General features: G+C 48.4%; 1 protein-coding gene across 4 annotated transcripts in view; it reads right to left on the minus strand.

Annotated features, from left to right (window-relative positions):
• Nucleotides 1–14,600, minus strand: part of NRP2 (neuropilin 2) — a 140,302-nt gene that overhangs the window by 118,175 nt on the left and 7,527 nt on the right. For all 4 annotated transcript variants that reach the window (XM_039494121.1, XM_039494120.1, XM_039494123.1 and 1 more), the window contains exon 2: nucleotides 1,554–1,731. In XM_039494121.1, coding sequence (XP_039350055.1) covers nucleotides 1,554–1,731 — 178 coding nt within the window. The remainder of the gene's footprint in view (nucleotides 1–1,553; nucleotides 1,732–14,600) is intronic.

Consider the following 14,600-nt stretch of genomic DNA (forward strand, 5'->3'; position numbering starts at 1 on the left):
ACAGCTGGTGGTGCTTGCCACAACTGCATTCTTATCCCCATTTTATAGATGGGAAATCAGGCAAGAATGTGGGGCAACAGTTTCAGGGTCAGATTTTCAAGTGCTGACACCCGCAGATGGGGACAGCTTTTCAAAAAGAGCTCAGCTCCCACTGACTGCCGAAGGGTCAGGTTTGAAAAAGCATTCAGCTTCCAACATGCTTAGTTCTTCTGAAAGCTGGGGCTGCCTGTGGGAGTTAAGCACTTTTGCAATATTGGCCTTAACTTGCCCAAGGCAACAGAACGAGTCAGTGTCAGAACCAGGACTCTTAACTCCTACTGCCAGATCACACTCCCCTCTATGTACTAAAAGCTAACATTACCAAACTCTTCTAGGGTTTTCATCAGTACATCTCAAAGTGCTTTTCAAGGAGATCAGTACCCATTTTACAAACGGGGAAACTGGCACCCAGAGAGAGGAAATGACTTGCCCAAGGTCACCCAATCGGCCAGTTGTAGAGCCAGAAATAGAATCCAAGTCTCCTGAGTCACAGTCCAGTGGAACTGTAACATTTTATTACCATGAGTTTTGGGTGACTGCATTTAGCTGCCAGTAAGTTATGCAGCTTTGCCTAAACGCACAACAATAAAACCAGGATCGTGTCCCTCACAATTTTGCTTAGATCACCTGTGTTCCTTTATGTTCATGTTCAGGGTCCCCCCTCTACTGAACATGGGCCTGATCCTGCAAAGTACTGAACTCCCTCAACACTCACCGACTTCAGCCCTGGTTGGATCAGGGCCCATGTGTATAGAATGGGCCATATCCTCAGCTGGTGTAAAGCAGTGTGCTTCCATTGAAACCAATGGAGCTATGCTGATTTACACCGGCTGAGGATCTGGCGCCATAATTTTTCATCTTCAAAAAAATTCACCTAAGATTTTGCTGATTGTTTTGTGTCAGTGGGCCTGATCCTAGAGTCTCATATGTGGATGCTTTCATAAATCACAGGGAATACTGTGTGTGGAAAGGCTGCAGAATCAGCCCCATTTCAGGAGATCCTAAACTTTTCCACATTTCAGACATCCCAATAGTTAGTCATGGACTCCGGAGGGTACATATTGATTATAAATCCACAGAGACCACGCCATTAATTCAACCTTTAATGGTGCCCATTGATGCTGTTAATTATTTACTAGCTGCTAATTGATTTCCCTGGATATCCCACTTCCTGGTCTCTCCTTCAAAATCACAATTCACCAAGTGTGGCAGAATCAGCACCGATGCAGGGAACAGAACCCAACACCTTCTATGTGCCAAGGCTCACTACACCCAAGGCTCAGATTCAGACCCTTTCCTTTTGAGTGTGACGGAGTCACACAACAGCCTGCTACAAGGTAAGCCAGACTCTTGCTTACTCTGAAGGAGGGTGACATAACGAGGTATGCTTTGGAGACTGGGGCCACCACCCAGTTTCCTGTTTTGGGGAGTGCTTGGTCCTCACGTTTCTAGATTAAGAGAGGAAGAGGAGGAGGAGCAGATTATCTAGTAAAGAAGAAGAGGAAAGCTCTTACTTGCAGTCATGTTTCTCAATTTCAAAATGAGGGTTGAAGTTGAGGATAATCTTCTGATTTGCTTCCGGGGCGTAAATGACCCACTCGCAGTTCTGGTGGGAGGGGTAGTCCTGTGGGTATTCAGGTGAAGTGATGTAACCAGCATCCTTTGAATTCAAACGACCCCCGCACGACTGAACTGCAAAAACAACCAAGAGAACAGGTGGCTGAAACTGGCTATGAACTTCAAAACATTCACATTTATGCCTTTGGTTGTCTGATAAAGAATGTTTAACAGGCCTTGATGGCAGCGCGGTCTGCAACTACAAAGCTAATCACTGGGTGCTTACAGTGAAGCACATACACCACCCCCCATACACACACCACATTTTAGACAGATGAGAAAAGAGCCATAAACGCTCCTGCCTCTGCAATTACAGATTTATGAAAAAAGAGGCCGTGAGGTATCAGATCATTTGGAACTGCCTTTATTTTCTCCCTCTATTGGCTCCTTTACAGGCTCTCTCTGGCACTCTTCCACAGAAACCACAAACGCACTGTACAAACATTGCTGGATGAAAATGCACAACATACCCCTGCGACTTAGGGAAGTAGCATCATCCTAATGTCGCAGGTAAGGAAACTGAGGCACGGAGGGTTAAGTGACTTGTCCAAGTTCATACAGGAAGTATGTGACAGAGCCAGGAACAGGTCCCCAATCGCCTGACTCCCTGTCCTGTGCTTTAAACCACAAGACAGTCTTTCCACTCCCCTCTTCTAAGTACCTCTCCTCTCAGTTTTGTCTCTCTCCTCTTGAAACACTTCAAGCCAGCGGAGCAGTTGGAATTACAGACTCCGATAATCAACAATGGTGGTTTTGTGGCCCAGAAATGGCCTGGTAACAATTACATGTTGAGCAAAGGAAGCACTTTCAGCTTTGGGTTATAACAGGCCCTAGAGGGTGATTTCATCTTCAAAAAAACATTTAATCTTATGAACACCACAAATCTGATTTATTATTTCATTACTCGCTGGGAGGAAAATCTGCATCATAGAGTCAATTGATAACATACTAAGATTCCTAACAAAGTATCTTTCTACAATAGGCATCTATATTTTACGTTCCTTGATTCCCCCAATCCCAGCAGAGTGGCCATCACTGCCACCACTGCGTGCCGCCACTGGCTCCATTCAGCCGATAGTGCTGCTCCATAGCAATCCAATGGGGGCTGCCAACCAGATGACGCTAAGCCAACAGCATCAAGTGGCTACGGAAAGTGCTTGTGTCGCCTTCCCAGATGCAGACACTATTCAGACAATAGTTAAGTCACTCTTGTAGCCTGATTCCTGGTTCAGAGACAGGCTTCCTCCTCCCTGCCACACCCAGCCTGGACTAGAACAATGAAACAGACACAGTGGAAGCAAGTGCATGTGTGTGTCCACTCATTCCCAAGCTATAAACCAGCCCACGCCCACTCTTGTTAACTGACTGAGTGACCTCAATTGTCACTGAAGCCATATTTGGGAAGTGTACCACCCGCCGCTGACAATGTGGGATGTTTGTGAGCAAAGGCTGAAATTCCGCAGCACTAGGAGCACTTAGCCTTGGGAAGGTTTTAATTTAAGAGCCACAGCAAACCAGGAGGAAAGAATAATAAAAAGGGGGCGGGAGGTGGGGGGAAGGAAATGCCTCCGAGATTTTGCACCGCTGGCATCAGTCATGCTTCAATATCACCATCTGCATGAAGCGGCAAGGCCTTGTGAATTATAGATTACCTCTCAGCAGCCACCCAACAGGACCGGATCGTCTTCGCTACAGGTGCAGTTCAGCCATTCCCCAGCCTGGCAAGATTATTGTCTGCGCCATTTCCATCTTAGACAAATGAACAGATTGTCGAGAGCTCAAACACACAGGGGAAAGAAAGGGCAGGCGTGCAGCACTGCACTAAAGCCGGACAGTGAGGCTTTAAAGCCATGCCTCCTCCACTTGTTCCAGCTCTGATGTGCTAATCTGCATTAGATCACAAAACAGAGCCAGGCCCTTTCCTTTAAGGGGGATGCACAATCTTGTACTCACTGACAAAGCACAGGAGGGAGCCTGATCTCTAGCAGAGATGAACAATTACACCAGGTCTTACACAAAGGCAGAGATAATTAGCCCATCACAAATGAGCCCACTTCTGAAAGTTACTCCCGCGCCTCTTTAAGCAAACTAAATGACATTCCTCTGGGTGCTCTGTGTACTGCATACACCGCAGGACAGCACTCATACAGGTTTTGTAACATCTTGTTAGTCAGTGCAACTGGAAATTTAGGCTTATCCTTTGGGAAGATTTAAGGCCAAGATCCTTAGTTGGTGCAAACCGGTCTAACCCCATTGATGCCAATGGAACTACTCTGATTTACGGCAGCTGAGGATCTGGCCTTAAAGGTGTCTGAACATGGAGCAGCAGCTGCCCTATAGGCTGTAGAGGGTGTAATTTTCCCATTTGTATGCTCCTCTGCCAGCTCTTTGCAGGAAAACCACAGCCCGGCAATCAACTTGCCCTGTGCCAGCCTTTCTGCAATGAGAACTGTGCAGCCAGGTGGGACGGTTCTTAAGACATCCCTTCAACTTAACCAGCTGCCTCCTCCCTGCAAATTCCCTGGAAAAAGAAAAAGCATGTGCTGCATGCAGACCCAGCGGTGAACAATAGCGACAGGAAGCCTCCTCAAAGGAGGAGGGGTGCTCTGTCCTCCCCACGAGGGAGTAATCATTTCCTTTGCCACAAAACAGGACTATTTTTAGCCCCTTCTACTTGTTGATGTTCTAAACCATATTCCTCCTTAAAAATAGCTTTCTCCTCGCACCTCAAAGGGCATCGCTACGACTTTCCCTTTCCCCAAATAAAACAAAATCCAAAAAAAAAGCACGACAAAACAGTTAAGAGCTGAGGACTCATAAAAACATCTGGTTTTGTTCTACAGAGAGCTTGCGCAATACAAAAATATTTACAAACGCACATTCTTGCACAGATCTCTTTCCCTCTCTTCTGCAGCACATGCACCTACATGTGGCTATGTGGATTTTAGACAGATAGTGCGCGCCGATGTGTCTGCCTATCTGTTGATGCCGAGATATATATGTGTGATTCACACTTCACTCATGTACACTTCCACACCCTCTCATAAAAATCCTTACATCATTTGCACACTTGTACACCCTGCTAAGGAAGATAAATATTCAAGCTGCAGACTGCTTTTCTTGGAAAAGGGTGAAGTCTTGAAGCAATGAAAACAAATTCAATCCTTCCACTCCTCATCATCCTCTCTCCAGCTTTTTCAACATGCTTACCCACTAGACTGGTATCACCAACTAGTCACAGGATTCTTGCACCCTTACTCATGCTGAACAACAGAATGAATACTCCAGAGGCAGCCCCAATAAAGTCAATAAGACAGCTCATGCATTAAGGAGATCCACCATGTGAACACGGGTATCAGAATCTGACCTTTCTTCTTTCATTCTTGGCTGATAAAATGAGGTGCAGAAATCTACTTTCACCCCAAATCTTGGGTTCACACATTGCTGTGTAAACCCATACCAGGTAGACAGGGCGGGACTGACCAATCCCATGGGCTTGATTCTTATCTCCCACCAATTTTAACCCTGAGTATTTTCACTGACTTCAGTGGCGAAACTCCTGATTTATACAAGGTAGGTGAGATCACAATCAGGCCCAATGGTTTTACACCCAAATTCCTTTTAAGATTACAGTCTAAAAGACAAAATGTAATTGAACTGAATGAAACAAACAAGCAGATGGGGTTGGGGGGCTGCATTTCTCAGCTCCATAGATACTAGGGAGAGCGACAACTGTGTTTCTCTTTGTTACTGTTAGAACACCTCACCCACAGGAACATGTCACCTGCTACTCTAACAGGGCCAGAAGCTGCTGTGGCATTCCTCCCTTAGCAGCCCCCTTGAAATAAACAGCAGCAGCTGGTCCATAATCAGCACTTCGACACTATGACGGCGGATATTACATCAGCTAGATGAGGCCTCATAAAGCAACCCGGCCTGACCAAATGATCTAATGGCTCCTTGAGGTGGGCTAGACAACTTGGCGCTGGTGTCAGTCCAGCTTCCAGTGGACAAACGCCCTCACCACAAAAATGCACCACCAGAACGGTCACCCCTTGTTGGCAGCCCCAGGGGAGCGGCCAAGCACTGATGTGCATGAAAACTGAAGGCTAATTTACATACCATGTTGAAATAACAGTGTCATTTTAAGCCAGTTCAGCTTAATTGGTGCAAAAGGCTGTGTGGGTGTCTGCATTTCAGCAAAAATCAGGCTTGTTTCGATTTACTTAAGTCAATTAAGTTGCCTGATGTTTAGATTGTGTATTAATTATATTGATTACTTAAGAATCCTCAGTTATCACTTTGAGGGTTGACATGTCCTTGCCCCAAGATCAGGCCCGGTATTATTCAAATTATGATATAGTTGGGAACCCTGATATGCACAGTTGCAACACTCACAGTATAGGAACTCTTCTATCTTTACAAATATAGTTTATGAATACATTTAGCACAGTGACAAACACCCAAACTCAGTAAGGTAGATAGAGATACTACAGAACGTACATCGGCACGTCCATATACTCACATCATCCGTTGTAGAACAACATGAAGTGTTAGCCATCGCCTTCCCTTCCTCACCGGTGGCCGGCACTCTGGCACCTCCCAAGGACTACATCTCCTTCTCCCAATGCCCCTCGGCTGCAATGCCACTTTTATAATATGTTACGCTGCCATTATGTTTGATGCATATTCAGCAGGGGATTTTTTTCCCCTTTTCCTTATTTGTATTTCCTCACTTTACTAATGTCAAAGTGGCTTTCTCCTATAGGTTAGTATATCAATGATCTCAACTTATTATCATATACGTCAGTTCGTTACCATGGCCCTTTTGTGGGTAGGTATCACATTTGTTATTTCTGTCCTAACTGGTTTTTTTGGTTCTTTCCAAATTCCAAGTTGTGATGCACCATGCATAGGTGCCAATTCTGTGGGTGCTCCAGGGCTTCCTATGCATAGGGGGCTTCCTAAGTTCAGGGAGCACCCACAGAGAAAAATTAGCTGGTGCTTAGCACCCACTGGCAGCCAGCTCCCCTTCCTCCCCCCCCCATTCCCGCCCACCAGTGGCCCCCCCTGATCTACTCCTCTCCCTCCCTCCCAGCCAGGGCTTTGGAGCGGAGCCCGTAGCTGGAGCCCAGAGCAGCTCCGGAGCAGTGGTGCTGCAGGTTTTTGCCTGGAGCTTGCTCCAGAGCCGGAGCACAGCTCCAAAGCCCTGCTCCCAGCTCCTCCTGAACGCTGCAGATCAGCTGTTTCGCAGCGTGCAGGAGGTGCTGGGAGGGAGGGGGAGGAGCAGGGAGGGGGCGCGCTCGGGGGAGGGGGCAGAAAGAGGCGGGGCAAAGTTGGCGCAGAGGCGGGAAGAGGCTGGGCAGAGGTGGGAGTTTAGGGAAACGGGTGGGGTGGGGGTGTGGCCTGGGACTGAGTGGGGGTTGAACACCCCAGGGAAAATTAGAAGCCGGCGCCTGTGCCCCATGCCAGCCTATTTCAACATATCCTCTACGTTACAGGTCGCAGCCATATATGGATCTTATGCTTTAGCTCATCACCAGCGCTCTAGGCAAAAGATCCAAATACGTGTGCGAACTTTGCCTTAGCTCAACATACAGGATGTGGCCTGTAGGTCCCTTGTGTTACAACCAAAATATACTCGAATATAAACCTACAAAACAGATCATCAAACCCATAAGAAAATAAGAAACTTAGAAGAAAAGCTGTCTAGGCAAGTAAGCAGGTTAGCCTTAGCTGTATCTCATGTACCTGTTACGCACGTCAGTTCATTGCCAGGACACTTCTGTGGTTGACTCATGTGTCTGTGGTCAGAACTCCCCCTTTAACTCTCTTTTCAGCTCCCCCAATACTTTGGGTTTTCTGCTGGGCCGTTTTCTGTGCAAAGTTTATCTGTTCAACGTCCAGAGGCCTCAGGCCTTATGCTAACTTGCTGAAGCTAATGTCTTACAGGATACAGGCCTGTGGGTTTCTTGCATTACTGCTGAATATAATGCAAAGCAGAATACAGTGCAAAGCAATTAATATAATGAAGGCAAGCTAGCCCAGGCTTACGCGAAACAGAAATAAGACACTCTTAAACCAAAATCACAGAATCCACTCAAGCTGGTTTAACTAAACCGGTGCAAGTTTGTGTGTGGACAAGGCCTGGGCCACCCTTCCAGCCCAAGTCTCTCCATACAGGTCAGGACTTGAGGCACGTGGGCTGGGCAGGGTGAAGGAAGCGGGCACTGCTGCCGCACAAGCAGTGTGTGTTGTATGGATTAAACAGAAGATGTCAGTCTTCAGCGTGCCCTGGCAGCTTTCACCAGCCTTAAATTCACTTAATAAAATTAAAATGAAACATTACATATTAGCCCGGTCTGCTAGGGGCCCAGTATGTGCCACCACTCAGTAGCTAAATGCACTGTTTGGAAACCGGTCTCCTGTGCTCCCTCTCAGGCTTGCTGGAGGAGGGGAGCTAGATCTAGGATGGTGGGTCAGCCGGGGAAGCAGCAGATCTCTGGCTTGCTCCTCCCCTGTCCTCAATCACAGGGAAACGTCTCTAAACCAACTCTACAGTGCTGCCATGGCTCTGGTGAGGGCGGGGGCAGCTTCTCTCCTGGGCATCATCCTCCCTCAGATGCCCCGGGGAGTAAGATCATTCCAGCATGACCTTACACTGCTTCCCCCGCCACACTGGGACTGACTCCTGGAAGGCTGATGGGAAGTCCATGGTAATAGAGCTCCCTGAGTACTGTGCAATGTAATGGTGGGGAACCAAAGGCCTGAGACATCACATAAAAACACTGGACACAGCGCAAAGGCTCCAGCCCTCCAAAGGTGTCCTGAGAGGTTTCCCCACACAGGTTTCCCCACACAGCTGGGTTTGGAGAGCTGAGTTCCTTGCCCACTCTGTGGTGCAGAACATATATCCCCTCATCTCCCCATGGGAAAATTAGGAGAAACCTCTCCTTGCTGGAATTCACTGGCCAAGAGCAGCCCCTCACGTGCATGTGCACACCACTCCCTTGGAAGTTGGCCTGGCAAGCATTACACAAGTGGATCAAAGCAGATGCTTGGGCCCAGGGATCTGCCTAAGAGATTATATGAGAGTGCCCTGACGCCTTCGAACGCTGTGAAATCTTGAGAGAGAGGGTGTTCTCCCACTGAGTGAGCTTTCTGCCAATTAAATCTCACCAGATTTTGCTGACATCAGAAAAGCAGGGTTCAGCGCATCCTCTGATCTTGGATGCAAAAAGCCAAGGCCAACTCCAAGTATAACTTAAACTTACCCTGGCCAAAGAGGTGCATTTCAAAACAAACACACATGCTGCAGCCGCTCAGAGTTGGTGGCTTCCAACAAGAAACCACCAATAAATCTTTTTGATTCACTAGGGTCATATTTGGTTACGATGCATTCATGCAAAAATAGCACATGACATAGGAGCAGCTCCTGCTCTCATACCCATTCAAGGAAGGAGACAGAGCTGAGACATTCCAGCACCAGGTAGTCAGTGGGAGTTCTGCCTGCACCAAGAGGGAGGATCAGGCTAGGTAACATTTTGTTGAGAATCACAAGCAGGACTTTAGAACCACCAAAGAGGAGGCTGCTGTCCAGAGAATCCTTTGGCTGAGCCCAGTGCATGCTGGGACAGGACTTTGGGGGCATAACCAGCGCCATGTCAACACACACGCTGAGCAGACATGAATGATCTATGAGGTTTACGTACCTCCCTACCAAGTCCCAGTGCCTTGATTTAAGGAGCTCCCAGTAGCTGGGCGACATGCAGACCCTCTGAGTCCGTTTGTTGTATGTCAGAGTCCAAGGAGAGTGAGAGTCAAAGCTCCTGGCAGCCACATTGGGAGCATTTGCAAAACATCAGGGCTGCCCAGGCACGGAGCCGTAGGCTGTTTCCGTGGTGGCCGCCCCTACAAACTGTGCCTGTCATCTGGCCCACAGAAAACAAATGAGCTTTATCTGGGTCAGGAGTATCGCTCAAGTACATCTCAGTTAGGAATAAATGAGATCAAAGAGCCAGTGTTCCCCGAAACCACAGCCAGGGAGAAAGAAGGATGCGCAAAGCGGGCTGTGAGATCTCTGTCCAAGGGTATGGAGACAGGAGGGGAGGATGAGCAGTTGTTGCTTATTGGCGGTCAGGGCTCCATCCCCTCAAGCTACATTCTTTATGTACTTTTTTTTAAATGCCATGAACACCGCAGCCCGCGCTCCGCTACCTCCTCCCTCACAGGCCCAAAGATCTCTGCTCCTCGGAATTCAGCACAAAGGAGACATGCCCTAAAGCAGTGTTTCTCAAATGCGGCCACCCTGCAGCCATGCCAGCCTCCTGGGTGGTGACGGGAAGGGAAGCAAACTATTGGCTTCTTCCCCGCCCTGCCTTCCTGTTGCTGCCCTGCACCGCCTCTGGAGACACGGGGGGCACAACGCTGCAGGAGCAAGGTGAATTCTCGACCCGCCTTGGTGGCGCTCAGTGGTTAGGTGGCAGGCTCCAGTGGCGGGACTTTGGGAGCCTGGCTGCATGGCTTTTCTGGCCATGTGGCCTCAGCTTTGGGCTCCAGCCCTGGCTCTGGACGCTGGCCTCTGGCTCAGGTCCCGGGCTCCAGACATGTGGCAGCAGGAGTCAGTCCTGGGTGCTGAGCCCTGGCTCCAGCCATGAGCCAATGGGCTCCAACCCCCGGCTTCAACTGTGCAGCCCCTGGCTCTGACCGTGCAGCGGCGGGTGCTGACCCTCGGCTCCGGCCATGCAGGCTCCCCCCACCCCATTGCTCCAGACCCTTGCTGCCTCCCCAGACTCCCCATCCATCCTTCTCCATCACCCTGGACCCCCACTGCCTTCCTGGCCCCACATCCATTCCCACATTGCCCCGGTCCCTGCTACCTCCCTCTCTGACCCCCGACTTAGGGCTTAATTTGTCCTGGGGCTTGCTGAGAAAAAGTGTGCTGTGAAAAGTGATATTAATGAACATACAAATATCACTTTTCACAGAATTATGTTTGAGGCCACACAAAAAAACCCACATAAATAAATTACAATGACTTAGACGTGTCTCTGTGTATATTTATTTGTTTTTCCTAAAGTTAATTACGTATTTTAGGAAAAAACGTCAGTGCGGCCACCAGCAAGGGTTGATGGCTGTACTCTGAGGCCACCAACATATTTGTTGTGAGAACTGCTGCCCTAAAGGCTCCTTTTCATGCCAGCACATACCCACTTATAGCTCAGTAACAAAGGGATCCTGCCGCAGGCTGAGTGCCCCTTGTGAAGAGCAGAGTGCCCTCAGCTCCCAGTGACGTGAATGAGAGTCGAGGGTGCTCAGTGCCTCCCAGGATCAGACCCTGAGCCCCAGTTAAGCAAACCATCCCCATTCAGTAATGCACTTAAGCACGTGCTTAAGTCCTTTGCCTAGGTAGGAAAAACTAGTGTTCTAACACCTTGGTGGATTCATTATTATTACCACCACCACCCACAGTGCTTTAGAACTATCTATTTAGGTTTTTATAGGGTTCCACATCACAGTGCTATCTGAGCCTCTACCATATGATAAAATCCTTGCCCCAGGGAAAAAGAACAGGAGTACTTGTGGCACCTTAGAGACTGACGAATTTATTTGAGCATAAGCTTTCATGGGCTACAGCCCACTTCATCAGATGCACGAAAGCTTATGCTCAAATAAATTTGTCAGTCTCTAAGGTGCCACAAGTACTCCTGTTCTTTTTGCGGATACAATTTAACACGGCTCTGAAACCTGCCCCAGGGAGTTTCCAATCTAGGAACATGAACAGGGATCAAACACCATAAATGTGATATCTCTGATTTAAACATTGCTTAATGATCTGTCAAGGAAAGACACATAGCACAGGGGAAAGCTAATAAGGTTAGCTATTTTAGCCCAAAAGTGGAGGTCATAGTTAACTGAGGTGTCACATTGGTTTGATTTCTGTTGTGGGATAAAGTTTCAAAGGCTTCCTGAACAACTTAATAGATACAGATATACACACACATGTAAATGCACTTATTTAGCTATACAGCACCTTCGGTAAGATGATCACAAAGTGATTAAGCACACGCACAAACTTTTCAGGATTCTACAAAACGGGAAGTTCCCCAGATGCCACCCCATCTCATCTGAGTCCCTCCAAGCTGCACTCAGAGTTTAACTAAATTTCATGCTTGAGCCACAGCTAAGCCGATTGTAAGGGCTATGTCTGTGATCTGAACTAGGATTTTGTTTTATTCAGAGTGACTTCAGCCTGTCACGAGACAGCCTCATAAAAACTCTGTCTGGGCTTAAGCAAAAAAGAAATGAGCCAATCCATCAGGCTAGGAATGCAGCCGTTTGACCACTTCCTAAGGCAACTGGGAAGAGATACAATCAGGGGTGGTGCAACCCCTAGGCGAACTAGGCCGTCGCCTAGGGCGCACCAAAAAGCATATGCATGCGGGCAGTGGACCCCGTGCGCCCCCCCAGCCCGCCCCTCGCTGTGCTCACTCCCGGGAGCCACAGATCGTGAGCGGGGAGCCAGAGGGCACACGGGGGCCACCACCCGCATGTATCTGCTGCAGGAGCCCCCGGGGTGGGGGTGCCAGGCCACAGCCTGGGCAGGAGGGGCGGGGGTGCAGCTGCTCCCTGCTAGTGGTGCCACTGCCTTTGCAGGACTGCAGCCCCCCTGCGCCGCGCCGGCTCCTCCATGGCTGGGGCTCGCCGCCCCTGGAAGCCGACGCTCTGGCTCTTCAGTGCATCTGGAAGGCGGCTCCTCCTTGCCGAGCTGCTGCAGCGGCCCAAGCCCGGCAAAGCCAGTGAGTGGACTCAGAGCGGGGGCCGGTGGGTTGGGGAGGGATCACGGGGGGGGGGGGGGCTATGCACCCTCCAAGGGACTTCAGGGGGCAGGGAAGGGGGAACCTGGTCTGGGGAGCAGCCTCTGGGCACGGCTGACCCCCTGGGCAGGTTTGCCCCTGGGGTCTATAAAGGCTCGTTGGGGTTTGTCCTTCAATGAACTGATGTGCAGGGGGCGGGGGGCGCAAGGTGGAAGTTTCGCCCAGGGCGCAGAATATCCTTGCACCAGCCCTGGATACAATATATTTACTTCCTAGCACTGGACAGCAGTGAACTGTGACCTCTTGGTAACTGATCAAATGGAACTGTTCCCTGTGAACTTTTACAAGGAAAAATCATTAACTTTTTTTAAAAAGTGAGAAATTAAAAGATTTCCAATCTTTGCACCCTTCCTTGCTACCTTAATCCAGGGAGGAACTTAATATAGAAACCTAACACTGGGACAACTAGAAACTCTTTCCTGAAAATCACAAGGAACAGAACCTCAGCTGGTGTAAATCAATGCAGCTAGATTGATTTACAGTAGTTGAGGATCTGATCCCTAGCCTTTAAAAATTCTCATTTCATTTTTAAAAAATGTTACTTTGATGAGATTTCACATCATAGCCATTTCACATAATGCCACCTGCACTAACCTCATTATTTGTCATCTGAGATCATAAACAAATGCAATTCCAATAGGGCAACTGATCTAATAGTGTTAGTTTATATTTATGTCCACTCTTCTCCAGGCCTTACTGCAAATGTAATTCTGGAACCATTGTTGATAGGTCTGGAATTACAATTCATGGCTACTCCAATAGTCATTTGAGTGGAGGAACAAACAACGTTAGAACTTTCAGGTCAACAAGGAACAGCGTCTGTTTCCATTTGCTTTTGTATTATAATTCTGAGCAACTGAAATTGCATAAAGGACTAGTACTGTTTCACAGCGATATCTAGGGCCTGCAGAGTGCTTTTCATCAGTAGATCTCAAAGCACTTTGCACAGGAGGTATCATAACCTCTGTTTTACAGATGGGGAAACTGAGGCACAGAGCAGTGAAATGACTTGCCCAGGGTCACACAGCAGCACAGGGAGTAGAACCCAGGTTCCCTGTCCACTTGGCCACAGAACACATAATATGCAAAATACTGGGATCATCTTCCCCCTGCAAAAAGGCTGGTGGGGGGATAATGGAAGAAGATTAAGAGGCAATTGACTTCCATGAATTAAGGAAGGGACGGTGCATTCACCTAGGATACATGTGTAAAGAGTTTTGATCTCTTCTGATGACAGGTGTTATATAAATCTGAAATTATGATTATTATGATTATTATTACTACAATGCCAAGAAGGAGATCCTGCATCTTACCCCTCCACCCCCCACCCCCGCCTCCATAACACCTTCCAGGATCATGTCTTATTTCCTTCTGTATCCAACACTTCTTGTTGCAATCCCCATCCAGTCAACTACCGTTCCCTTCCTCCCCTTCCCAGGGCCAGGCTCTCCAAGGATCTTTATCAGAGGAGCTGCTGAAGCTACTGAGCAAGTTAAACGGCTTTACACTGAACATTTGGCACTGTGCTGTCCAAAAGGCGTGTCAGTAGCATGCTAATATGCACCGCCACACTGGACACAATCCCCCTGCTGTCGTCTTCCCCCACTCTTCTGGATTAGATCGTGGTTCTTTTATGGAGACACAGGAGGAGATGGTATTATTTAAGAGCCTTGCTGGGCAAAAGCTATTTTGTCTTTCTGAGGGCTCTCTCAAATGCAGCTACTGCTAAGCCTTAATACCAGAGCAGAAGTTATTACACATTCTGGAAAATGCCTTAAATACATTGTTTCCTGCTGCGCAAACATTCAGTGGTCAGGGAGGAAAGGAAGGGTGGGTGTGGCTTGCACATGAACATGTTTCTTTACAGCTCTCTCTCGCCCTCCCCACTCTGGAAGAGAGAATTCCAGGCCAGGGCTAGGTTCTGAGGGATCCCTCTAAGAAACACATGTGAAGTGAAAATGAATGGCATTGGCATGGAAGCCTATTGGCTTATTAGCCCTATCATGTAGAGCTGCCCAGAGGCGGCCAGGTTTTCAAAACCCAAACCAAGAGTGGTTCAGAGCCGGG

The sequence above is a fragment of the Mauremys reevesii genome, linkage group 11 (genome assembly GCF_016161935.1).
Source record: "Mauremys reevesii isolate NIE-2019 linkage group 11, ASM1616193v1, whole genome shotgun sequence".
Lineage (NCBI taxonomy): Eukaryota > Metazoa > Chordata > Testudines > Geoemydidae > Mauremys > Mauremys reevesii.